The sequence below is a fragment of the Silurus aristotelis genome (genome assembly GCF_946808225.1).
Source record: "Silurus aristotelis genome assembly, chromosome: 8".
NCBI classification, from domain to species: domain Eukaryota; kingdom Metazoa; phylum Chordata; class Actinopteri; order Siluriformes; family Siluridae; genus Silurus; species Silurus aristotelis.
In genome coordinates, this window is record NC_139581.1 from 13963544 (window position 1) to 13988960 (window position 25417).

The 25417-nt window shown below is 37.4% G+C and overlaps 1 protein-coding gene across 2 annotated transcripts; it reads left to right on the forward strand.

Annotated features, from left to right (window-relative positions):
* Window positions 1-1494: 1494 nt before the first annotated feature.
* On the forward strand, window positions 1495-25417 carry ankrd13b (ankyrin repeat domain 13B). Of its 2 annotated transcripts, none has more exons than XM_083548559.1 (15): window positions 1495-1982; window positions 8413-8548; window positions 9037-9161; window positions 13405-13450; window positions 17099-17242; window positions 17461-17674; window positions 19298-19364; window positions 19539-19620; window positions 19719-19783; window positions 20114-20250; window positions 20526-20683; window positions 21499-21669; window positions 21891-22054; window positions 22494-22570; window positions 23520-25417. In XM_083548559.1, exons 1-15 carry the CDS (start codon window positions 1875-1877, stop codon window positions 23713-23715), a joined length of 1890 nt encoding a protein of 629 aa, XP_083404685.1. In that variant the 5' UTR covers window positions 1495-1874; the 3' UTR covers window positions 23716-25417. The 2 variants fall into 2 exon arrangements, with proteins under 2 accessions (XP_083404685.1, XP_083404686.1); XM_083548560.1 differs by having other exon boundaries at window positions 1526-1982; window positions 22494-22577.

Here is a 25417-nt window from a genome sequence, read left to right on the forward strand (position 1 = left end):
GTCAAGTCTGCAAAATGCCATCACATATATTACTTTGGGAAAAAGTACAAAAGCATGCCTGCATTTTTATCCCCATGAAGAAGAATGTTATGAATATGCGAATATGAAAATGCCCACAACAATTCCATTCATTTTGGATGCAAATACTTCAGTGTTATAACCTCTTATCGTTCCACATGAATGTTCGATTGCCAGGCAGATCTTTCCTTCTCAGGGCACAATAGTTGAGCCAAGTCACCTACTAAGGTTTGTGGAAGATGGGAGGAAACCAAAGATAATAATAATACAAATGTAGATAATGTCAATATAAACCAAATAACTATCTCTTGTTTCTTAAAAAAAAAAAAAAAAAAAAAAAAAAAGGTTAAAATTCTGACACTTAAGTAATTCCCTGATGTTTATCAGTTTGAGCTCATAGGGTTGTATTATTGTTAGTGTGGCCTCTTGTTATTCTGTACTAGTTTAGAAAGCAACATAAACAGCCGGGAATTAGTAAATGGGATTTGTATTGTAAGATCTACAGTTTTTAGAACTGCCTTACATATGCTGTGGAAGTCTATTTTTTTTTCTAGTTTTTCTAGTTTTTTAGTAGTTTGATGCAAGGCTTTGCATTTGATCCATTAAATTAATAAAATAAAAATAATAAAGTTGTTTTTAAAGCAATCAGTAAATAAGGAATAAGTGTATCAGCACAAATAAGGCAGGGTAACTACACCGTGTGTGTGTGTGTGTGTGTGTGTGTGTGTGTGTGTGTGTGTGTGTGTGTGTGTGTGTGTGTGTGTGTATATATATATATATATATATATATATATATATATATATATATATATATATATATATATATATATATATATATGTATATGTTTGTGTGTGTGTGTGTGTGTGTATATATATATATATATATATATATATATATATATATATATATATATATATATATATATAAATAAAATAAATAGACATATGTTGTTACTCACTTAAATATTAACATAGATTTGGCAGTGAAGCCTCTGATGAAAAGCCCAGCCTGAAGTGGTCAAACACTAAATAAATGGATGCATTTTTGAGATTTTCTAATGGCCTTACTATTGTGTTATTGTCTTGTGAAATCATGTCGATTATAAAGCACTATTTTCAATAATTATTTTCTATTTTTTTTCTTTTTACCACCTGGCACTGATCTACCAGTTTAAACATTTTGATCCGGTTAGTCAGGATTGATTTTAATAAGGTGTTCGTGTATTTGAAAGTTTTGAGGTTTAATTTTTGATTGTTTTTGAAAGAAACATGGCATAGAAACGCTCTTGGGGGTATCTTGGCCATTAAAAAACAAGAGAATTGAAGTATTAAGGATGAGTGCATTGTTCAAAGCAACACATTTCACTATTTTTAATGCAAGACATTCTCATGCTTTAGAACTAAAAAGATAGTATCTGAGGCTGAAATAGATTTCGATGCGCACCCTGCCGTTAAGTGCGCATGAACAGCATCACCGTGTAACGCGTGATCACCGAAAGGGGAGCAACTGAGAGCTCGCGCTCATAGGCGTCGATTTTCTTTCAGAGCCAAGTGACAGACTGAGAGCGAGCACACCCGAGCGCGAGACGGCGGAGACACGCCGCGCAGACCACAACTTACACCTCAAGACTAGTCCAAGCATCTTAGCTGTCAGACTTTTACTATGAGGGAGGGATGCTGGATGATGAACCAGAGGAGAGACGTTCTCTCATCCGGAATCGTAGCGATCAATCAGCACGCGCCCCTTTTTATAGTGACTAAATAGGCTCGCGGGTGGAAAAAAAAGAAGAAGAAAAGGTGTGGGGTTGGAAAGGAAAGAAGGTTAAAAAAAAGAGGTAAGAAAGTATGCTCCGAGGATGATTTCAGCCAAGAAAACTCCGGAGAAGAGCCGTTACCGTCTCCATTATCTCGTTTGGCACAACAAACACCGGCAGTTGGAGAAAGAGCTCTCTGCGAGCGAGCAGGTGAGAGAAAGGTTGGTTCACGGTCCAGGGTTCTCGGATGGGTTTTGGATGGTGTCTGCATCCAAACCGCATCCTGTAGGTTAAATACCAGGAAGGCGTTTTTGATATACTGTTGAGTATACTGTTTTAGTATGCAAGCGTGTGGGTTTTTTTCGTGTGTGTGTGTGTGTGTGTGTGTGTGTGTGTGGTGATGAGGGGGCCATATCTGATAGTAGGTTCAAGGTGTGCAGTGGAAGCCTAATTAACACACCACCCAATACATTAGAGATTCATTCTTTTTTTTGGTTGTTTATCAGAAATGAACCCACGCTCGTGCACTAGAATAGGCTCGTATGTGATCATAGAGGATCCCCCGGCGCGCGACTCTACACTATTACACCTGGCTGAGGCTTGAACCGCTACCGTTCATACTCTCCCTTTTTTTATTCTATACTCATCATCTAACTTATTAATTATCAGCTGTTTACTAGCTAAAAGGAAGACTAAATATCAACTGCCCCTCCCTGTTTCACTTCCTGTGGTAAAATCCGTATCTACTGCGGCTTTTTTTTTTCTTTCTCCGGCAAGTGTCTCTCCTTAAAGCGCACTGTTAAAATGGTGTAAATGAGAGGGTGTGTTTAACACGGGCAGAGGCACAATGGCTGCTTGAATGATGCTTCTCCATTTTCCATTCATTCTCACAAAGATTTAAGTAGAGAGTGGGTTTGTCAAGAGCACAACATTCAATGAAATCCATGCATTAACATGCCACAGCAATATAGAGCACAACAGTGTGATGATCTACAGATGCAGGTTATAACAAAAATGGTTTCTATTTAGATTTATTAAAGCTTTTTATATATATGAAAATAGATATATGTATGAACATTACATTCTGTTTATTTTGTTACACATTCTGTGTTGTAATATGGCCTGTTAGTGCACACTCTAGCAAACAGCATACCTTTATTAGTACCACCTTTACAACAGCATTCACAGGTACGTTTTCTTATTATAATACATATGCTTCAGCAGTCATTTGCAGCTTGAAAAATGCAGCTCTTATTGATAAATCCAAACGCCGTGACACATTCACACTGTCAATTGATGCATCACTGTGTTTTATTGTATGTATTCAGAGCCCCTGGATGCTTCAGCGGATATTTGAATACGGATTTATACTGTCAAGTAAAGCCCCCCTGTGTTATCTGGTTTACAGGTGAAAGTATACGCTGGTCAGTGTTAATAGAGAGTTTTGGTTCATGGTTAAGAGAAAGACAGTGACAGTAAGCCAAGATCAGGTATTTGATGGGGTGTAGGTATTTGCATGTGTAAGTGCTCAGAAGGGAGGTCAGTGCTACCATGATCAATTTTGGAGAGACAGGGCTCACTGCCATGACAAAGACAAAAGCGCTGCACCAGCGCGCGATCTGTATTGGGTGTCGGAATAGACGGAGCAGAACAATTTGAGCTACCATGGAGGAAGTGCGAGGTCATCAATAGCAAAGAGATGAATTAGAGAGTAGAGACAGAAGGTCAGTGAGATAGACAAACTGAGAAGCAGGATTTGCAGTTTGCTTTGAAAATGTATAAAATGGGGCACATACTCAAAGTAGACAGTCAGTGGTTTGGACAGGATAAAGGAAATTTTGAATGATTTCTTAAAAAAATAAAAATAAATTGATGGAAGCAGAATGAATTATGCACACAAAAGTGTATATTTAAATAAGATCCTATTCAGCTGGAGACAGTCACTGCCTAAATATCTGCCTTAGCAACAAATATTATAGCTCACATGTAGTTCTAACAGCATGAATAACTTATATTTCTATCCATTTTTAGTGCAATCTGTTGGCAACACTTGCTCTCAATCCTCAATCTCCCCAGCCTGTCTCCTACACCATGAAACCCAACACCAATTTGCAGAATGTTGTCACTAGGGATGAGGATGATGCTTGGGTGGGAGTAGCCTGAGATGTAGTTAACTTATTTGGAGGCTTTTAACAGACGGGGCAGCATGAAATGGGACAGCAATTGACAGGGCTAAAAGACTGAACAGATGTCTGCACAGACAAGACCACAGTATGTTGTGATTGTGTGGCAGGCGGAATTGGAATGGAGGAAGTGGACGGTACTTTGAGGGCCGTGTTTGATTTCATTATGGCTTATGGACTGGATTTACCTATGGTGCAGCAGTGCCAAGCTGTGGAAACAAGCACAAAAGTCTAATGGGAATCCACATCATATTCATTTCAGTTCCTCATAATTTCTTCAGTATCATAAATTATGTAATTCACCAAGTTACTTTAAAACAAGTTCCCCTTTTGTTATTTGAATATGCAAAACAACAACTAGCTGAGTTTTTTTTTTGCTCTGCATTTTCCTGGAATATGTGGAGCCTTCGTTCAAGCAGGTTGTAGCTTCCAAGAAGGCCTTACTAGGTATTTAATGTGCAATTTGGAAATAATAACCCTTAATAACCCTGGTCTCATGAAGTTCTCTGAACATGAAAATTGCAAGGATTAGCTTTTTGGTGCGTCTAAATAACTGTGGGTTTCCTACGTATTCTTCACCACTGCAAGTACACATAAAATGTCAGTGCCATCAATTTTTGATGGTACTTAACATGACCACAACAACCATGCCATCTCTTCAAGGAATCTTTGAATAGTTACAGGTTTCAATTTAGAGCACTATTTGAAACAAAATGCTTTTGTTTTAGGGGTCTGCATAGAAATAAGGGAGCTATAATGTTGTGATGAAAAATAATGCAGACCATGTTTAGTTGTAATGAGGTTGGTATTGTTCTTTTGTAATGGCATGATAAAGTAGCCAAATGCTGAATAAGCATCCATGCTGTTTCCCACTCTAAAGCTAACAAAGACCAACTATAGAAAAGAAAAGAGGGAGATTCTGGTGTTCTGTGTCATTAATGAATATTTGCTCCAGCAGTACCGATAGAGTATGAGAGCGGAGAATCTAATGGCTGTGACATTTTCTGAGGAAGTTATTAGCTTGTACACACACACACACACACACACACACACACACACACACACACACACATTCTCTGTATTTTGCTTTACACTGAAAATGTTTTTTTTTTCAGACTGGTTCACCAGTAATGGCTCTGTCACCCCAGCCACACAGCAAGCACTCAGGGATAAGAAGACCCCATTCTCTCTCTCTCTCTCTCTCTCTCTCTCTCTCTCTCTCTCTCTCTCTCTCTCTCTCTCTCTCTCTCTCTCTCTCTCTCATCCATAGTGTCTGAGTCACTGACATTATGGCTGAAAAATTGAAGTACTCAAACACTTTTCCTTAAAAGTCACACATGCTCTATGCTGCTTGCCTGATTTCTCAGTCATAACTGGTTTTAGGTGAATGTATACCTGTTAAACGGACCATCAAACAGCATTGTTTCTGTTCATTCGTGCTCGGTATTTACTGATTGATGAAATCTGTGCACAACTTCATGTGTTTTGCCCACACAGAAGAGGTTTCATAACTAGGTTATTTCACCACGCACTGCATCTTGCATCTTGTTCCCCTGCCGACACACAACTGCAGACACACATACACACTTAGACACACGCCTACATTCCACATACACAGTTTGGGCTCCCAATAAAAGATTGATGCTGGTTTAAGTAGCTGCCAGAAAACATTAGCCAAGGCAGAGAAAAAGCAGGAGCAGATGCTCCACCAGAGATGGCTATCAATAATGCAGCCTCCAGCTTGGTAAAATGAGGGGAAAAAATTGGGGTTGGAGGAGCACAGGCACTAAAATGTGAGGGAAGACCCTAGATAACATACTATACTAAAACCTTGGGGAATAAATACCATTTTATATAGCTCTCTGTGTGCTTGAGTCACAGCGGAGTTTGTGTGTGAACAGTCAAATGTTCCACTGTTTACAACACTATTATCAGCATAGTGTTTATATGACAGAGCGGAAGTATTGTTAATATTCAGGGTTTTTTTTTCCAAAAAAACAATGTTCTGAGCGGCTTTTTGGAACTGGGAGAGAAAACAGATACAGTGAGGAAAGTTATAAAAAGAGCTTTAATATGAATGGACAACATACAATTGACAACCTCAATGAATAAATAAAAGAACAAAAAAATGAAATAAATAAGTTGTTAACTACAGATGAAAGGAAGGTGTTATAAGGCAGTCAGGTTCACATTTTCATAGTTTATGATGTTTTATGCTTCAAACCTTCTAAATCTAGTATTCTAAAAGGTGTCTATGTAGAATCCTACATTTCAAAATATAACTATTAAAAAATCTGAAGCCATTAACCATCCAATGAAGCCTTAAGACTACATTATTAAGAGGTGATGTCTAAAATAAATAAAAAGTTAAGTTTCATTAATATAATACAGTAATCCTCTGCTTTACCATGGTTTGAATCTCATGCCACTCGTTTATTGCGGAATTGCATTTGTCACATAAATAATTTGTTTCGCTGAATTGTTTTTAAGAAGTTTTATGTTGAAATAATGAAATGTATTAATAAAAAATAGAATAATTCATTATAAAATGAAGTAAAATGTTAATACAGTACAGTACTGTATACATAAAATTGCAATTTTGGGGTGGCGTCCGTTTATCGATAAACCGGGGATATACTGTATTTATTCGATTTTTTGTTTTGTTTAACCTTAGAAAAATTCAACCAGGATTTCCCATCTTTCCTTGGAACACACTAACATTTATAAACATAGAATAACATAATTAATAAGAAGTGTGTCTTTTTAATTAAAGTATAAATTAGTTAATTGCTAGATTGTAGGCATATATTTGTTTTATAAATAATTACATTTTTGCCATCTAGTAAAAGCCATAGAAAGGCAATTACCAACTTTGCATCTATATAATTTGGTGTGAAAAGTGATAATTGTCACTGCCTAGTGAGTCATGCACAAAGTCGTGCACAGTGAGTTTGCACAAAGATCCAACAATAGTTCAGTTTGTGTGGAGTAAAAATGTGTGTTAGCCTGGGTAGAGAAATGGCAGAGAACAGGTCAATGAGAGGCTAGTGACAACTAATTACTCTTGCTCTGGTCGTACATCTCTGTGTAGCCCTTCACAAGAAGGCATTTCATACATATCTCCCACTCATTCATTCTTTCTCACTATCCCAAGTGTGTTCAGCTGTTGTCTCCCCTACTGTATTAGCCTTGGGGTTGAGCTGAGCTTCTTATAGGACTGACAGAAAAGCCCTAATTTATTTTTAAACCCCAATTGTTCTTCCAGCATTCTCTCTCTTTCCCCCCCTGTGTCTTACTCTCTTTCCTTCCATCACACTATCCCATCGTGTCACACTCCTTCCTCTGCGCCCTCTGTTACCATAGCAATGCCCCTCCACTCCCTCTGTGTCCCCACCCTTCCTGTCCTCCCTTTTCCATTGTGAAGGAGCTGATGTTTTCCCAGCTTCTTGGGAAGCCACTCAGGCTCCAGTTGTTGCTTATGAACACACTGCTGGTGTTAACGAGGGAGCTGGCTAATTGCAGAGCAGGGAACAAGGCTTAGGGAGTATGTGTGCACCACATGGGAGTTGGCTTCCTATGCAAAACAACATTACAGATGGGTGTACTGTATCCACTGCATATACACATACACACAAGAGCATGCACACACACACACACACACACTCACACACACACACGCACACACGCACACACGCACACACAGAAACCTGGTGCATGTTCTGTGAATAAAAACAAAAAAGCTCCATAACATGAGGTACGAGATGACAGTACACAGACACACACACGCAAACACACTGCATGTAGCTGTAATACAGCTCTTAGGCTGCTGGTGCAACTGTAAGGAAACACAACAGCTCTCCCAGCAGACAGCAAGTCCTCAGGCAGTAATATGTTTCCATTGTAATGTGCCTGTCTGAGGCATGTGCATAAAACCACCATTATGTGACTCATTTACTGTAAGCTGGCTAGAAATAAACTATTCGTAATGCACAGTTAAAATTTGCATATCTTTATTGTCACACTGGCTCAGCACTGCTTTTAGCAGCTCTTACGACCTTTCCTCCTGTCAGTAGGATTAATGTGTGTGGACTTAATCCTAGGCAAAATGCCAGCTCATCAAATGCGATCAACCAGGATATACTGCATGCATAAATAACAGCATTTTCACAGATAAGCACAGAGATATATTCTCTATATAAAGCAGTGTCAGCTTTTGCCAGCCCCAGTGACATCAAGTCCAGTGAGGCACAGGTTTGCTTTTTGCTGGAGAATTCCCCATAAATGTTCAGATTTTTTTTCTCATGGTTACAGCTTCAAGTGTGATGGTTTAATTATCGCTTGTCACTTCTGTCACCATCGCACTGTCTCACCTCAACGGACTCTTTTCGTTTCCCAGTGCTTCAGTAGGAAGTAAGTCACTGTTTAACTTTCTTTCTCCCACCTTCGGGTTTTCACAGGTGGACTTGGAAGTGCTAGACCCACGGGGTCGCACTCCCCTGCATCTGGCTGTGACCCTCAACCACCTGGAATGCGCTCGGGTGCTGCTACACTATGGCGCTGACATTAGCAAAGAAAACAGCAACGGCTGGACAGGTAGCACAGCAACATCTCAAACATTGAGTGTGCATACAAGTACTAATAATATGATTTCAGCTGCTTTCAGATCATTCAAGTAGTCAGATAAACCGCAAACTGTAATATCTGTATATAATATATATAACCATTTTGTGAAATGGGGAAATCCAAAGTTTTTCCTGCTTATCACATTATTTTGTAAGATATATTGTGAGAATAAGCACAAAACAAAAAAGGCATGAAGGGTTGGACAAACAAGATATCAGGGATGAAAGAAGACATTCCGATGATATGAGAAGTTATTTATTGTTATCTCCATTTATGACTGCTCTAAAAATATTTTATTTACCTCCTACACCCTCTCTTTCCATATTCTCGATCATAAATTAAACAAGATCTTTAATTACTATAGTATCTCACTGGTATTTAAATATGGAATATTTTTGCACAGCTACAGTATCTTTCCCTTTCTTTCTCTTTTTCTTTCCCCCTTCTGTCCATCTCAGTTTTGCAGGAAGCCATCAGCCTGCGTGATGCTCAGCTGGTGCGGCTTGTCTTGTGTCACAGAGACTACCAGCGCACCATTAAGAGACTGGCAGGGATCCCCAGATTACTAGAAAGACTTCAGCAGGTCAGCTTTTACTGTCAGAAAGTCAGAACACAGCCCAAGAGAGAACCATCAAAATATATACGTATTCATGGTGCTAAAATTTGCTTCAGCATGTGAGCAGAGACTTATGAACATGACTGCAGCCAAAAAGAATGGCCATTGTCAGCACGTTAATACTAAAATTCTATAACACTGTTTATACCTGCAGAAATGTCTCTGTATTGTGCAATTCTGACCTTGAACAGTTCATTGTTGTTATTTAAAATCAGCTCATGCATAGAGCAGTGACACTGTCTGGTTGTTTTCTTTTTTGTAACCACCAAAAATCAACAGAACTTTTAGCTGTAAATACACAAGAATTTAGAGGAGACAGCATCATAAATGGAGACATTGCTAATCTTAAGGACATAATGTTATATTAATAAAAACTAAGTGAGCTGATAGCAAAGCAAATGAATGCTTGGTCAGATTGTCCTTGAAACCATCAGCACATTTTTCCTTACAGGAGAGCACACTGAATTAGCAAGAATATTGCTGATGTTTTTATTTGACAAAACCTCAAAACCTTAAATAAGCATCCCATGCCACATTAACTAGCAAAGACACTTAACTGTCAGCTCAAAATATGTGGTCTGTCCAACAGAAGACACCAAAGCTATCTACAACTCAATTTCAAAAACATTGGTAAAAATTGAAAAATGATTTGTACATCTTATAAACACATTTTATTCAGAACTTAGAAAAGATATCAAATGTTTAAACTGTGGAAATATGGGGACAAGTGTGTGTAATAAAATTATAGTAAAAAAAATAGGGTTAGGGTTGGGGTTGGGGTTAAAAAACAACTCAAAATATTTTTAGTCAGGGTCAACAAAAGGCTGAAAAAAGGCAACTAAAAAGAAACATTTTGCAACTAATTAAGATAACTGGCAACAGGTCAGTAAATGATGGGTATAAATAGAGTATCCTAGAGAGGGAGAGTCTCTCTGCAGTAAAGATAGGCAGAGGTTCACCAATCTGCAAAAACATCTGTGAAACAATTTTAGAATAATGTTGCTCTACATACTTGTGAATATTTTGAATATATATCATCATCTACAGTACATAATATCATTAAAGGTTCAGAAAATCTGGAGTAATCTCTGTGTACAAGGGAAACATCAATTTTGGATGTTAAATCAATAATCAATAATGCACTGCATTAAAAACAGATGTGAGGTAATGGAAATCACTGCATGGGCTCAGAAACACTTCCAGAAATAATCTGTGAACACAGTTTGCCATGTCATCTGAAAATGCAGGTTGAAGCTCTATCATGCAGTAAATAAGCCATATGTGAACATAATCCAGAAACACAGTTTTCTGGTCCAAAGCTGGAAAGTGGAAAACTGTTCTGTGGTCAGACAAATTCAAATTTAAAATCCTTTTTGGAAACCATGGATGCTGCATCTATCAAACTAAAGAGGATAGGGTCTGGCTTATCAGTGCATAATGCTATAAAACGATGTTAAACCGCATACTTCATCTATTACAACAGCATGGCTTTGTAGTAGAAGAATCCGAATGCTGAACTGACCTGCCTTCAGTCCAGCTTTTTGTAAATCAATTGTAAACGTTTAATGCATCAGGAAATGAAAAATATGACAGAAAAGACCCAGAATCCTGTATCAGACACATATGGACAGTATGCTTCAAGTGGTGGTCCTCAGTTCCCAGGCATATACAGACTGTTGTTAAAAGTTGATGCCTTGTCCCAACTTTCTTCAGATGAGATGGAGACATGAAATCAACATTACCTTATATTTACCTTAAAATAGCATTTTTCTCAGTTTTAACATTTGATATGATCCTATGCTTTATTATGAATAAAATCTTGGTTTATGAGATTTTTTTTAAGCTTTACACTTTCTGCTGTTGAATGCGGTATGCTTCTGTTTCATCAAACAAAAAAGAATGTGATGGATCAAGTACTAGTTACAAAACTGCAAATCATTTATACAGTGAGGAAAATAAGTATTTGAACACCCTGCTATTTTGCAAGTTCTCCCACTTAGAAATCATAGAGGGGTCTGAAATTGTCATCGTAGGTGCATGTCCACTGTGAGAGACATAATCAAAAAAAAAAATCCAGAAATCACAATGTATGAGTTTTTAACTATTTATTTGTATGATACAGCTGCAAATAAGTATTTAAACACCTGAGAAAGTCAATGTTAATATTTGGTACAGTAGCCTTTGTTTGCAATTACAGAGGTCAAACGTTTCCTGTAGTTTTTCACCAGGTTTGCACACACTGCAGGAGGGATTTTGGCCCACTCCTCCACACAGATCTTCTCTAGATCAGTCAGGTTTCTGGACTGTCGCTGAGAAACACGGAGTTTGAGCTCCCTCCAAAGATTCTCTATTGGGTTTAGGTCTGGAGACTGGCTAGGCCACGCCAGAACCTTGATATACAGAGCCACTCCTTGGTTATCCTGGCTGTGTGCTTCGGGTCATTGTCATGTTGGAAGACTCAGCCTCGACCCATCTTCAATGCTCTAACTGAGTGAAGGAGGTTGTTCCCCAAAATCTCGCAATACATGGCCCCGGTCATCCTCTCCTTAATACAGTGCAGTCGCCCTGTCCCATGTGCAAAAAACAACCCCAAAGCATGATGCTACCACCCCATGCTTCACAGTAGGGATGGTGTTCTTGGGATGGTACTCATCATTCTTCTTCCTCCAAACACGTTTAGTGGAATTATGACCCAAAAGTTCTATTTTGGTCTCATCTGACCACTTGACTTTCTCCCATGACTCCTCTGGATCATCCAAATGGTCATTGGCAAACTTAAGACGTGCCTGGACATGTGCTGGTTTAAGCAGGGGAACCTTCCGTGCCATGCATGATTTCAAACCATGAGGTCTTAGTGTATTACCAACAGTAACCTTGGAAACGGTGGTCCCAGCTCTTTTCAGGTCATTGACCAGCTCCTCCCGTGTAGTTCTGGGCTGATTTCTCACCTTCCTTAGGATCATTGAGACCCCACGAGGTGAGATCTTGCATGGAGCCCCAGTTCGAGGGAGATTGACAGTCATGTTTAGCTTCTTCCATTTTCTAATGATTGCTCCAACAGTGGACCTTTTTTCACCAAGCTGCTTGGCAATTTCCCTGTAGCACTTTCCAGTTAGTAGTTGGATTCTTACTGATTGTATGGGGTGGACAGGTGTCTTTATGCAGCTAACGACCTCAAACAGGTGCATCTAATTTAGGATAATAAATGTAGTGGAGGTGGACATTTTAAAGGCAGACTAACAGGTCTTTGAGGGTCAGAATTCTAGCTGATAGACAGGTGTTCAAATACTTATTTGCAGCTGTATCATACAAATAAATAGTTTAAAAATCATATATTGTGATTTCTGTTTTTTTTTTTTTTTTTTTAGATTATGTCTCTCACAGTGGACATGCACCTACGATGACCATTTCAGACCCCTCCATGATTTCTAATTGGGAGAACTTGCAAAATAGCAGGGTGTTCAAATACTTATTTTCCTCACTGTATGTCACTAGCTTTTTATATCATCTAGCAATTGACATGAGGACTGAAAAGAAATTGTGATCCTTTTTAGTCCTCATGTCCCAAAGCCTGATTTTTTTGGGGTAGAAGAAGGCATGAGATTGTCCCTAAAGATGGTAAGCTACTGAATAAGAATACATTCTGAACACTTCTACTAACCTGTGTAAGCCAACACGACATAAAGAAGTCCAGTTTAAGAACCATTAAAGAATTAGTTTATCTGCACTGAAAAAAATATATGTACAAACAGGGAAAATGGCAAAGGTTCTGTCCCACAAACTAATCTGTAAAGTCTCTACTGGAGGAAATATTCTGTCTTCCTTCTTCCTTCTATGAGCACTTTCTGAAATTTATTTTGTTGTTTCTGATGAATGAACAATTTCTTACCATAAGACATGCATTAATCTTCCCCTTTCCTGCTTTGTACTCTGTTCATTCTTACACGACCACTCTACCACACATAGAGACTGCCACAGAGACTGCATTAGCATTTACTTATATGGTATTTGGCAGATGCCCTTATCCAGATCGACTTAAAGAAATGCTTTAAGTCTCTATCAATAAAAACATTCTTATACCAGTTCACTAGGTCAGAGACTATGCTAAAAAAAAAAAAAAAAAGCCTGTTAAAAAGGTAGACTAATGGCCCCAAATTAACCTTCTGTCTTTTCTCCATCTTTTCCTCCTTTCCCCTCATCTGTATCTCAGGCACAAGACTTTTATGTGGAGATGAAATGGGAGTTTACAAGCTGGGGTATGTAAAACAGTTTTGTTCAAATAACTAAACACTGATTACACTTACTTGATTATTAATACTAAGAGCATAATCATGAGATCATATAAATATCAAGATATTTGAATTATTTGGTAGAAACAGAAACAGCACTCATGGCTAACAAATTTCCATTGTCATTATGGTGCTTCAACATACACTACATGGACAAAAGAATTAGCATACTTGACTTTTCTAGTCATATGTGGTTTTTAAAAACTGTTACCATAAAGTTAAGGGGCACTCAATTGGACTGGGTGACATGGATTTTTTAACATTTCTCTACACTTGAAGTAGGAGATGCAAATCTGCTCCAGCATGACAATGCCCCTGTACACAAATCCAGCTATGTTTTACATGGTTTGGATTGAAAGATCTCGAATGGCATATTATAGAGCTCTGACCTGAACTATATTGAATACCTCTGGGATGACTTGTACGCTGACTGCACCCCAGTCATTCTCACCCTACATCAGTACCTGACTTCACGAACACCCTTGTGGCTGAATGAGCACAAATGTACACAATTGCACTCCAAATTCTAGTGGAACATCTTCCCAGAAGAGTGGAGGTTATTATAACAGCAAATTGGACTGTATAAATAAATTCCAGATCTGCAACATGGCATTTGTATGTGATTCAAATATATGCTAAAGGGAGACTAATTTTATTCTAGAAAAACCTGTATATTTTTGTAACCATATATGCTATTTGATCATTCAAATGCTTTATCAGGCATCAGGCTTTATCTAATAAACAATGGTCATTTGACATAAGGAGCAGTTGCTGATTTGGGGATAATTAAACATCATTAGTAATTTAGAAATGAGAGAACTGGTAATGACCAGCAAGTAAAAGTCACTATGTTGCAGGTTCTGTCTCTACAATACAAATTCCAGTTAATGACACTGCTGGGGCACAGTGTTAGTTGGGAATATCTAGGATAATTCTAAAGAAAGTTACAGTTAGATTAAGTTGCTTTCAGAAGGACATTTTCTGTCAGAGTCTTGTTCAAAGACTTTGAAGTGGAGATAGGCTTCCTGGGCTTTTTGCCACCTGCCTCTCTGTCACTTTCTGCGTCTCTCACTCTTTCTATTTTTGTCTGTCTTTATTTAACCAAGGAATATTGAGGTAATCTATGTTTATTGGCTGTCTTATTTAATCTAACAATTTCATATCATTTTTCATACACATGAGGTCATCATACTAATTATGATCATTAAGCAAAACAGCTATACACTAATCAATAAACTAATATTCACTTTAACAGGTTTAGTTATTTAATACATTTTAGTGGGTTTGATTTATTTTTGTCACAGCAGTTTCTTCCAGATAGGAACTACACAATAATATCATTTATTAAAATTAAAGATACATTTTCTTATACAATCATCATGAATAATTAATAATTTTAGACATTATTGCAAAGACAAAATGAGGGGAAAGTATTGAAAGAAAATGATGAATGAGCTTCAGGGGTGAAGATGATTGGGAAGATCTTCAGTCCAGTTCAGTTCAGGTTTTGTTGAAATTGATTTTCCTGACGCAGAAACTGCAGAAACACTCATCTGAGCTGCTTCCTCAGATTCCCTACATAGTGGGAAATCCCAGCTATTTAAACTCTGTGTGTAATTTGTGACAGTGTTAGATTGGCATGATTTGGATTTGCATGAAATCACCAAGTTGAGCATGTCAGGTTGTAGGTAGTGGTGCAGATCTCCCACTCTGTTTAGAAATGCTTGTTGCCACTGACAAAATGGCAATATTTATAAATGTTTTTACACTAATTGCATTCTCATACATATGCATAGTTGCTCTCTTGAAAAGAGTGTTTCTTGTCCTTCAGGCTTGGAATTCAATCTTTGGTAATTTAGGCACCTGTGTTAAGTTTTAACCTACACATCTGTACCTTTCTGACCGCACTGGATAGCATATTTTATTTTGCATTTATATTACATTGCTCTACTTGTGTTCTAGTGTTTTATCAAAATGACAGGCACAACAACAAGGTTTCTACTATAAAGTGAGTCTATGCTTAAATTGATAGTGAATGGAATTTAATGTATTTTTTTCTTTTTTGTTCATTTTAAATATTCAATTTAAAGCAATGTAACTAAAGGCTGTTTTAAGGTATGTTTGTTCTTAGGCAGGGGACTATCCTACAACTTGCATGCACTTGATTTTTATAAGGACTATAAGTAACAAACAGCTCTATAATGTTGTCAGTGTTATGTAGTCATTATTGAAAATGGGCTGCTCAGAACTAGAGTCGATTAAACTGTAATTAATTAGTGGCCATAAATATAATTGATTCATTTAATTCCTTATTTATTTTTCTGCTCCTTCTAAAGTGACTCTTTACAGAAGTATATACATAATGTCCTCTAAATTATTATTATAAATATAATGCTTTTAAATCTAAATTGTTGACTATTCACTCCTCTTTATTTTAACAGACTAAATTAGTATTAGAAGTAAAAACTTTTTAGCACTCACATTACATTTTGTAAACCAGGTACTTCTCAAGATTTTAAATCTACTTGTCAAATTGTAGAATAGTTTAGATTAGGTTAGATTCAACATTATGGTCATTGTACTCAGTATAGTGCATGCAGTGCATCTTGCAAAAAAATGTCACTGACATTTTTTTGTGAGGTTTTGCAGTTAAAATGGCAGAGCAGATCAGTCTTGTTGTCAAAAAGAGCAAATAACCTCCAATGAAGCTTCAAGATGAAGTTACTCAGATGAGAAACTTGGAGAAGGTCATTAAAAGATCAGCAGAGCTTTGAAACCTTCCTACAAGCACAGTGAATTTCGTTATAACAAAATGAAAAACCCAATCCCAGGTGCTAGTTTAGGTTATACTTCCAAACTGAATGTTCAGGCAAGAAGGACAATTGTTAAAAAAGTGTCCAAAAGACCAGCTGCAGCCCAGAAGGAGAAACAGAGCTCACTGGCTAAAATAAAAAATCCTATTAGACATCAACACTATCATTAGTTATTCACATTTCCAGCCTCTGTAGGAGAATGACCACAAAGTAGCAGCTTTTGAGCTGTCTAAAAGGCAGCTGATGATTTTGAATGAATTTGATTAATGTTTTCGGGTCATTTAGTCTTTAAGCAATGTGTTATTTTTATCATGGGCCAAATATAGACCATTACCCAATTAATACCTTCAGGTAGCATCACACTGCATGGTTGCCTATCAGTAGGGGGAATTGGAAATCATGTTGCCATCAAGGGCTTTTACAGATAGAGCCAAATACAAGCAAATTCTTGATGAGTACATGTTCCAGTCAGCCAGAAATCTGTGTCTGAGGTGCATCCAGCAAAAACAATAACCAAGAGCTTTTGAATGGTTGAGCTAAATCCTAGACTCAATTTTAATACAAAATGTGTTGCATAACCTGAACACTGCTGTTCATCTCTATGATCCATCTAATTTATGAGGGTTGGAAAAAATCTGTGTTGTGGAATTGATGAAACTGTCTAATTGTTGCAAAGGACAATTGCTCAAGGGATTGAATCGGTTTGATATGGTGAATACTTAACTGCTTAGATGTTTTCTAGATTTAGGTTAATTGATTGATGATTTATAATGTTTGGACTCCTCATCCATCTTTGTTTTAGTGCCACTAGTGTCTCGAATCTGTCCAAGTGACACATATCGAGTGTGGAAAAGTGGCCAGTGCCTTCGAGTGGACACAACACTTATGGGGTTTGAGCAGATGACTTGGCAGCGAGGCAACCGCAGCTTCATCTTCAAAGGACAAGGTGACAAATAACCTTCAATTGCATCCCCATTCTCACATCTTATTACAATTAAAACCAACAAAAAATGTCTCTGTAATAGACTCACTCTCACATATATTTTGTCCTTATCACTATCCAGGAAGATTGGTATCTCCCATGGTTATTTATATATTCCTGTCAACTTCAACAATGGACTTTTATTTATTCCTTTCAACTCCTCCTTTCTACATGTAATTTAGACTCCAGTGCCATGGTGATGGAGGTGGACCATGACAGACAGCTGGTGTTCTGTGAGACACTCCCATGTCTACCATCCTCTCCCTCCTCTCGTCCTCAAAGCAATGCTCTCAGTCTGTTGGGCGTCCTGCAGCCCACTGATGAGCAGGTGGCTGCTCGGATCTCTGCCCCAGTGGTCACAACTCAGCTAGACACCAGGAACATTGCTTTCGAAAGGTGAGCCAAGAATAATGTTAACTATAATAACAAAAACACTCTTCAAAACTTCACTTTACCACCTGGGTGAACTTTGAAGTATACATGATATATAATGTATATATAGCTGAGGCAAATGTTTACATACTCCTAGGCTAAAGACATTTATTAGATATTCACTTCAACTCAACACATTCATGGGACTAAGGTGGCTAAATGTGGTTTTTGCTTTAGTTTTTCTAGATGATCCTTCTTCCTGATACCATCCGTTTTTATTTAGTCAAAACACACAGAACATGATGCTCATGGACCCTCAGGTTTGAATTTTGGATTAAAAGCCTCATATTTTTACTCTCCATAAGTAACAATGATTGATATTACGAAATAGTAAAAAGAAAAATGTAATTGAAAAAGCCTTCTCTAAAAAAAAAATATATATATATATATATATATATATATATATATATATATATATATATATATATATATATATATATATATATATATATATATATATATATATATAAAAACACAGTACAGACCAAAAGTTTGGACACACCTTCTCATTCAAAGAGTTTTCTTTATTTTAATGACTTTGAAAATTGTAGAGTCACACTGAAGGCATCAAAACTATGAATTAACACATGTGGAATTATATACATAACAAAAAAGTGAACTGAAAATATGTCATATTGTAGGTTCTTCAAAGTTCTTCCACCTTTTGCTTAGATTACTGCTTTGCACACTCTTGGCATTCTCTTGATGCCTACTTTGAAGAACCTACAATATGACATATTTTCAGTTCACTTTTTTGTTATGTATATAATTCCACATGTGTTAATTCATAGTTTTGATGCCTTCAGTGTGACTCTACAATTTTCATAGTCATAAAAATAAAGAAAACTCTTTGAATGAGAAGGTGTGTCCAAACTTTTGGTCTGTACTGTATATAAAATATATATAAACCTTTGGTCTGGACAATGATTTTTGCTTATCCCTAGGATTTTATTTTTACCTCTTTCCTTGATGAAATACTGCAAAAGTTTTTAGATTTTCATGTGGTTGATTGTTCACAGGTTCGTTGTACCAGTTGTTTAGACATTGCTGCAAATAATGAAGTGCACACATTTTTGTCTGGCTCTAAAGGCATTCATTTTTGTCTTGGCTCTAAAGGCATTCAAGCTTAAAGTTAGGTACATTTAGAGCTTCAGGCACACTCCTAATTGTGTCCATTTGGTTAGCAAGTAGCTTTTAAGTCATTACATTATTTTCTGGAAACTTTCAGACTGTTTAAAGGGCATATGTGAAACTTTAATACTGGAATTCTTATACTGTGAATTAAAGCTAAAATAAATTTCTTAGATGCCCAATTTGATTTACCAAAAAAAAAAAAAATGCATTACAAAACAATGTGTATAGTGAGATTGAGATTAAATATCCTCAGCCTAGGTGTGTGTAAACGTTTGGCCTTATACTACATTCCATTGTTCCCCTGGCCCACAATATATTTCCTACACTGTGCCTTCTTATTTTCCACAGGAGCATAATGAAATAGTTACATTGCTGAGGGATCTCTTTATTTGCTAGCACCTCAATTTTGTCTGCAGATTCTTAGTGTAAAAGCATCTGCCACTCTGATTGCAGGAACAAGACAGGCATTCTCGGCTGGCGAAGTGAGAAAACAGAGGTGGTGAATGGCTACGAATCCAAGGTACCTAGTCAGACAGAGCACATATGCACTCTCCTGTAAGTGTGTTTTTATAGCTTGAGGCACTGGAGTACAGTTTCATTGAGACATGTCCTCAGATCAATATATTTCATCCCAGTGGAAATGAGTCTGCCTGTAAATGCACAGGCATCACTATTCGCTTTATACATGTTTCAGGTGTACTGCGCCTCCAATGTAGAGCTGATCACTCGAACACGAACCGACCACCTCCCCGAACAGCACAAATCCAAACCCAAAAGTATTTCCATGTTAAAAATATCATAAAATAGTATGTAGAATGCCATGTGAAATCCTGAGTTTTTTTTTATTTTTTATTATGCTCTGCTTATCCTGCAGGCAGTAAAACACCACTTCAGTCCTTCCTGGGTATTGCTGAGCAGCATATGGGAACTACCAATGGGGTGAGTGCACGTTACTGTTGTACTGACTTATTTGGTTATTATGATTCTTATTATCATATGCATTTCAGTGTCAGTATGGTATTATATTACTCTTTGTGTTTTGTTTAATAACATTTCCTAGCCTAGGGCATTCCGTGTCAATGCTTGGCTTGTTTTAATAATGTCTGTGTATGATTATTTATTTTCCCATGATATTCACTTAGGGTTTTTTTTTTTTTCTCTTTTTCTGCAAGAATAACACTTTCCAAGCCTGATAATATCCACTCTCTGTGCTTGCCTTATATTAACAACAAAGTCTGTGTATGATTTATAGATGTGTTTACATTACAGCAAACAATGGTGACCCAGATGTCATGCCCTGTGATGAACAGCAGATCCATGACAGCTGAGGAATACTTTAATCCAAATCCAAGTCATGTCCAAAGAGATATTGGTCAGCCTTGCCATCTCACCACCAAGACACAAAGGTGCTTACATATTACAGCAGCTTACACAGGCTTTTGATGATCATAATCATTTTGTGTCATCATTTTCTTAGAGGAATCCTGGGAAATTAGTCAGTGTTAAAATTTCTTTTAAAACACAATTTTATTTTATTAGTATGGCAACTACGATACAATATCCTTTTTTGCACAGCCATTTTTGCTGCCATGTGGAGTTGAGTTTCAAGATTGGTATCTATGTTCAAATGACTTTAGTGGAAAGAAACAATAAATGTGATTCACTAAGCTTTGTCTTACAGGTTCAAAGCCAAGCTGTGGCTATGTGAGTCTCATCCTCTGTCCCTGGCTGATCAGGTGGCTCCTATTATAGACCTCATGGCCATCTCTAACACCCTGTTTGCTAAGCTCAGAGACTTCATCACCCTGAGACTGCCTCCAGGATTTCCCATCAAGATAGGTAAGAAAAAAACAAATATTGTCCAATATTTAATCAGTTTTGAATACCTGAGCCCCGGTCCCCATTTTAACTAGGTATTTAAAGCGGTGTTACTTTTTTTGCCTGAATTTAGTCAGTGCTAACTAATTAGTTTCTTCCTTGGATACGTGTCAGCCAGTTTCTGTAAAACTCATACAGACTCGTTAAAGTTTTTATTTGTAATGTTTGGAAATGTTTAAAATGTACACATACTGTATATGTAATAGACACCTGTTTTATATAAAACCTTTTTTTCAAGACAATTTGCACAATGCCTTACAGTCGATCACCTAGTTTCTTCATACAGACTTTAGTTGTATTTTTGTAAATTACAAGGCAATTCTCAAAATACACATATGCTTCATAGTTGGACTTTTTGAGCAACAAAAAGTGTTAAAAAAAAAAACATGGACACCTTCAAGTTAGCAAGCTAACTGTTATGGGTAAAATATATTTACCTGCTCGAAACCGCAAACTGCATAGTCGGCTTCATAGTTTTAATAAGCAAATATGTTTTACTAAGCAAATATGCACTATTTACTGAGCAATTAAAAATATCTTCAGCATAATTCATAATGTTAGCAGCAAAGTTAATTTGAGAGCAGTTGCTAAACTGAATAAGCATTTCAGAATAGTAGTTTGGGTGTTTTCATAGTTTTTTCCTAGTCGTAGGTTGGAAATGTAGCAGTAGTTTCAGCAGGGGGAGGAAAGATTCAATACTTTCTTTCTAACTGAAGCAACAAGAAAGCTCTGTAGACTGCACATTTATTTTGCATCTTTCTTTTGTTTCTCATCAGAAATCCCCATCTATCACATCCTGAATGCACGCATCACCTTTGGGAATCTGAACGGCTGTGAGGATGGGGGAGTGGGCAGGACAGAGACAGATGTAGAGGGACAGAAAGACAGGACAGAAACACCTTCTCCTGGCAGTGACTCGTCCAGTGTGTCCAGCTCCAGCTCAACTAGTAAGAACCAGCCTGTTCCTCACTCGACAAGCACAAGCCCTTTAGAGTCTTAAAGAATTCAGCTAAACCTATTACAGCAACTGGAAAAAAATAGATTGATGGTATTTTTCCACTTTCACTGACTCAAACCGTATCTTTTATTCTGACCCAATTAATTAGATGCAGTTCCGATACACTGCCTGATGTGTTTATGTTCGTGCACGTGAATTTGCGTTTCTTAGACTCATGCCATGGAGGTGAAATTCCAGCATCAGTGTTTGAGGCACCACGAGGCTACAGCATCCTTGGAGGGAACCAGAGAGAGAGCATGCGGGAGGAGGAGGACGACCTACTGCAGTTCGCCATTCAACAAAGTTTACTGGAGGCAGGCTCTGAGTATGATCAGGTAAGACACACATGCACACTATAAAACAAGTAATAAGAGAAGCACTCAACACTTATATTTACATTTTATACATTCATTTAGCACAACCCTATGTGTTAACATACATGCTCAAAATTACATTTGGAAAGGATCACTTTAATTAGGACAGTTGAACAGTGTACTAGGACATACTGGATAAAAAAAGAACAATGATTTTTCAAAAGATTTCAAGAAAGTGAGGCAATACCTGGATTTTAAACACTAATTTTGTTATTTAGTATACCACTCTTGTAAGCCTGATACCCCTTAGTTTTACAGTGACTGTAAAGTGACTAAATATGTGTAAACCCATGAATTAAATAATTGCCAAAAGCCGGTTTTATAATTATGTACATATAAACATACAAAAACATAAATGTACTTTAATGTATGTTTCAAAATGTACTCTGTTTTTTTCTAGGTGACGATTTGGGAGGCTCTGACCAACAGTAAGCCTGGAACTCATCCTCTGTCATGTGACCCGAGCCGCCTGGAAAGGTCTGCAGTCAGTATCTCTTCATTCCTGTAGTCTCATAGCCACCACTCAGTCTTTTTTCACCACCTAATACTGTTGCTCAGAGGTGGCAGGCTCATAGCCCTACAGAGATTCTGGCTTTCTACATTCTAGCACAACAAATTTCAGAAATGTTGTGGTTAGCTAATGAAATTAATTGGGTATGTTAAAAAGGGTCGAATGTGATCCTTTCTAGTGCTGTGGTCCTACAAAACTTTATATTTACATATTCCAATCTGCCTGGTGCTTTCATCCAAACAGGTACAGCTAATAACAAGAAAGAACTAACGACTTTGACAGTGCTAGGATTTGAACCCATGACCTTTCAATTAGAAGCACAAAGCCCGTAAGCCATTCCAACCCTGACTGATAAACAACTGTACTGTGCCCTGATATCACTATAATATGTTTAAATATTCATATACTATTTTACAAATTTAGGGTGTTACAGCATGAAACTTGTATTAAAATTGCAGTTCGAAATTGTATAATATTGCCATGCAGAGGAGTCAGGTACATTTTGTACATCATTGCATTTGGAACAGATTAAAAAGAGTTACTCAGATCTAGTGTTTCCTACAAAGGCAACTCACAGGATGTACATATTAAAGAGGGTCAGATGGTGGAAAGGAGAAGGTTTGTGAGTGTTTTGATTTTAGCAGAATGACCTAAAATACAAACTACAAATAACAGAAACAGATTATCCAGACTAATCAATACAAACCAGTACACTTCTCTTGTCTGCATAGTCCATCACTGCTGCATCTGATTCAAACCAGCGTTACCTAGAAAAATCTATATTGCTTAAGTTGCTCATTGGTTGTCTTAATGCTAAACAACAGTTTATTTATTGTTCGACTACTGGTTTAGCCTTTTAATTTAGTTTGTAGAAATCATAGTCATTTTTTCATCTTTGTCATCTTACCTTATCAGAACTCCACAGCACAAACCCAGCCCTGAGTCCAGCTCGGGAAGCACACCAACTAATGAGACGCCACACAGCTTTGACGAGCAGCTACGTTTGGCAATGGAGTTGTCAGCACGCGAACAGGAAGAGGCAGAGCTCCGGCAGAGACAAGAGGAAGAAGAGCTACAGCGCATCATTCAACTGTCACTGATGGAGAAGTGACAAAAATCTGAGCGACCAAAAATCAAGGGGTAGGAAGGTAATGCAGCCAATGTCTATTGACTACTGCAATTCTCTCCTCTCCCGTGTTTAGCCTCTCGTCCTCCAGCAGCCTGTTTGAAGCTCAAGGATCCACCAGTCACAGAGAGATCTGTCTCTGTCCACTTTTTACAAGTTTACAGCCACAAGCAACTCAGTTCACGGGCAGTTAACTGGCCCTCATCAGACTCATAACATATCAGATGTATAACTAATCAGCAAACCTGTAAAATCTTTTGTTTTTTCCTTTTAGACAATTCAGCAGAGCTCACAGCTGTGTCAGGGATCTCAGCATCTCTCATAAAGCCATTTGTTACCCAGAAATCCTAGAGTACCACATTAAGACTCTAAGTCCTCCCACAAAACATTTGCACAAAACATTTGCATATTTTTTTTTTTTATGGAATTGGATAAATTAGGCTGGGTTATTATTTGCACAAAATTTAATTGCACTCTTATACAAAGCATAGGTAGTTCCTAATGCTAAGAGGTGCCGGTTAATGAAACATGTACATGTATATAATGTCTGCCTCACATAGAGGCTAAGTTAGACTGTTGCAACTACTCAAAATGCACGATGGAAAAAGCATGAATCTGTCTTCATTTTGGTACCTCATGTCTGTGCAGCTTCTTTGTATTTATTTCAATGAGAAAGAGAACGGTTTTCACTAGGAAGATGCAGGACTGCAGTTGCGTGGTCGCTAAGAAGCAGGAATAATTTTCTAGGAAATTTAGCGAGAGCGTTCTGGTCTTTTTCAGGTCGGTAATAAGGTTAAGTAGAAGTGTACTCAATAATAAATTAGATCCTCACTGCAATATTTATACTTTGTGTCATAAACACAAATTTAAACAGACCAGAAAACATACATTATAATGTATGTTTTATACTCAATATGGTGCTATAGTAATGTAATTTTTCTTTCCATGTTAAAAATATGTAGTATGTTATTTTCTTTTGGATTTAACATCTAAGCGATATACCCTTTTTATTTTTTTATCTTTCTGGCTTCCATGCAGTGCTTCCCAACCCTGGCCTTCAGAAGCCTCTAGATTATTTCATTCAAACACAGCACTGGAGCTCCTGATTCATTCAATCACTATACCAACTGTAGGCAGGAGGGTCCAATCAGGTGCACCAATGCAGGGAGAAAACAGCAAGGACTAGTTTCTCTGATCCAGATGCAGTCCTAAACAAATACTTAATCTCAAATGAAGAAAAACTCAAATCTCTTATTGTTCTGACAATCTGGGTCTAAGCGACTGGCAACAATTGTATAATAATAGCGAATAATACTGACATAAGATTCCTTTTAAGCACAATTTAACACAAAGCAGTTACGCTCAGTGATTATAGCCAGTCAAGAAATGACCAAAGGGCTGTTCAGCAGCATAGAACAATATAGAGATTAAATGTAGATGTATGTGTAGAGTTATGATGATGAAGCATATAAAGAGAGAACTGAGGATATAAGGATTCAGTTATATAGAAATGCTTGATGTGGTTATGAATATAAACCCAACATATTCTATTGGTTCTGTTTTTATTTTGCACCTGATATGAATGTGGAGTGTTACTATGGTGTCTCTATGATGTGATAAAACTCACTGCAACAACGCTGCTCAAATTTGTAACCTCAAGAAAGATTGAATAAAAGAGAAAATTTCA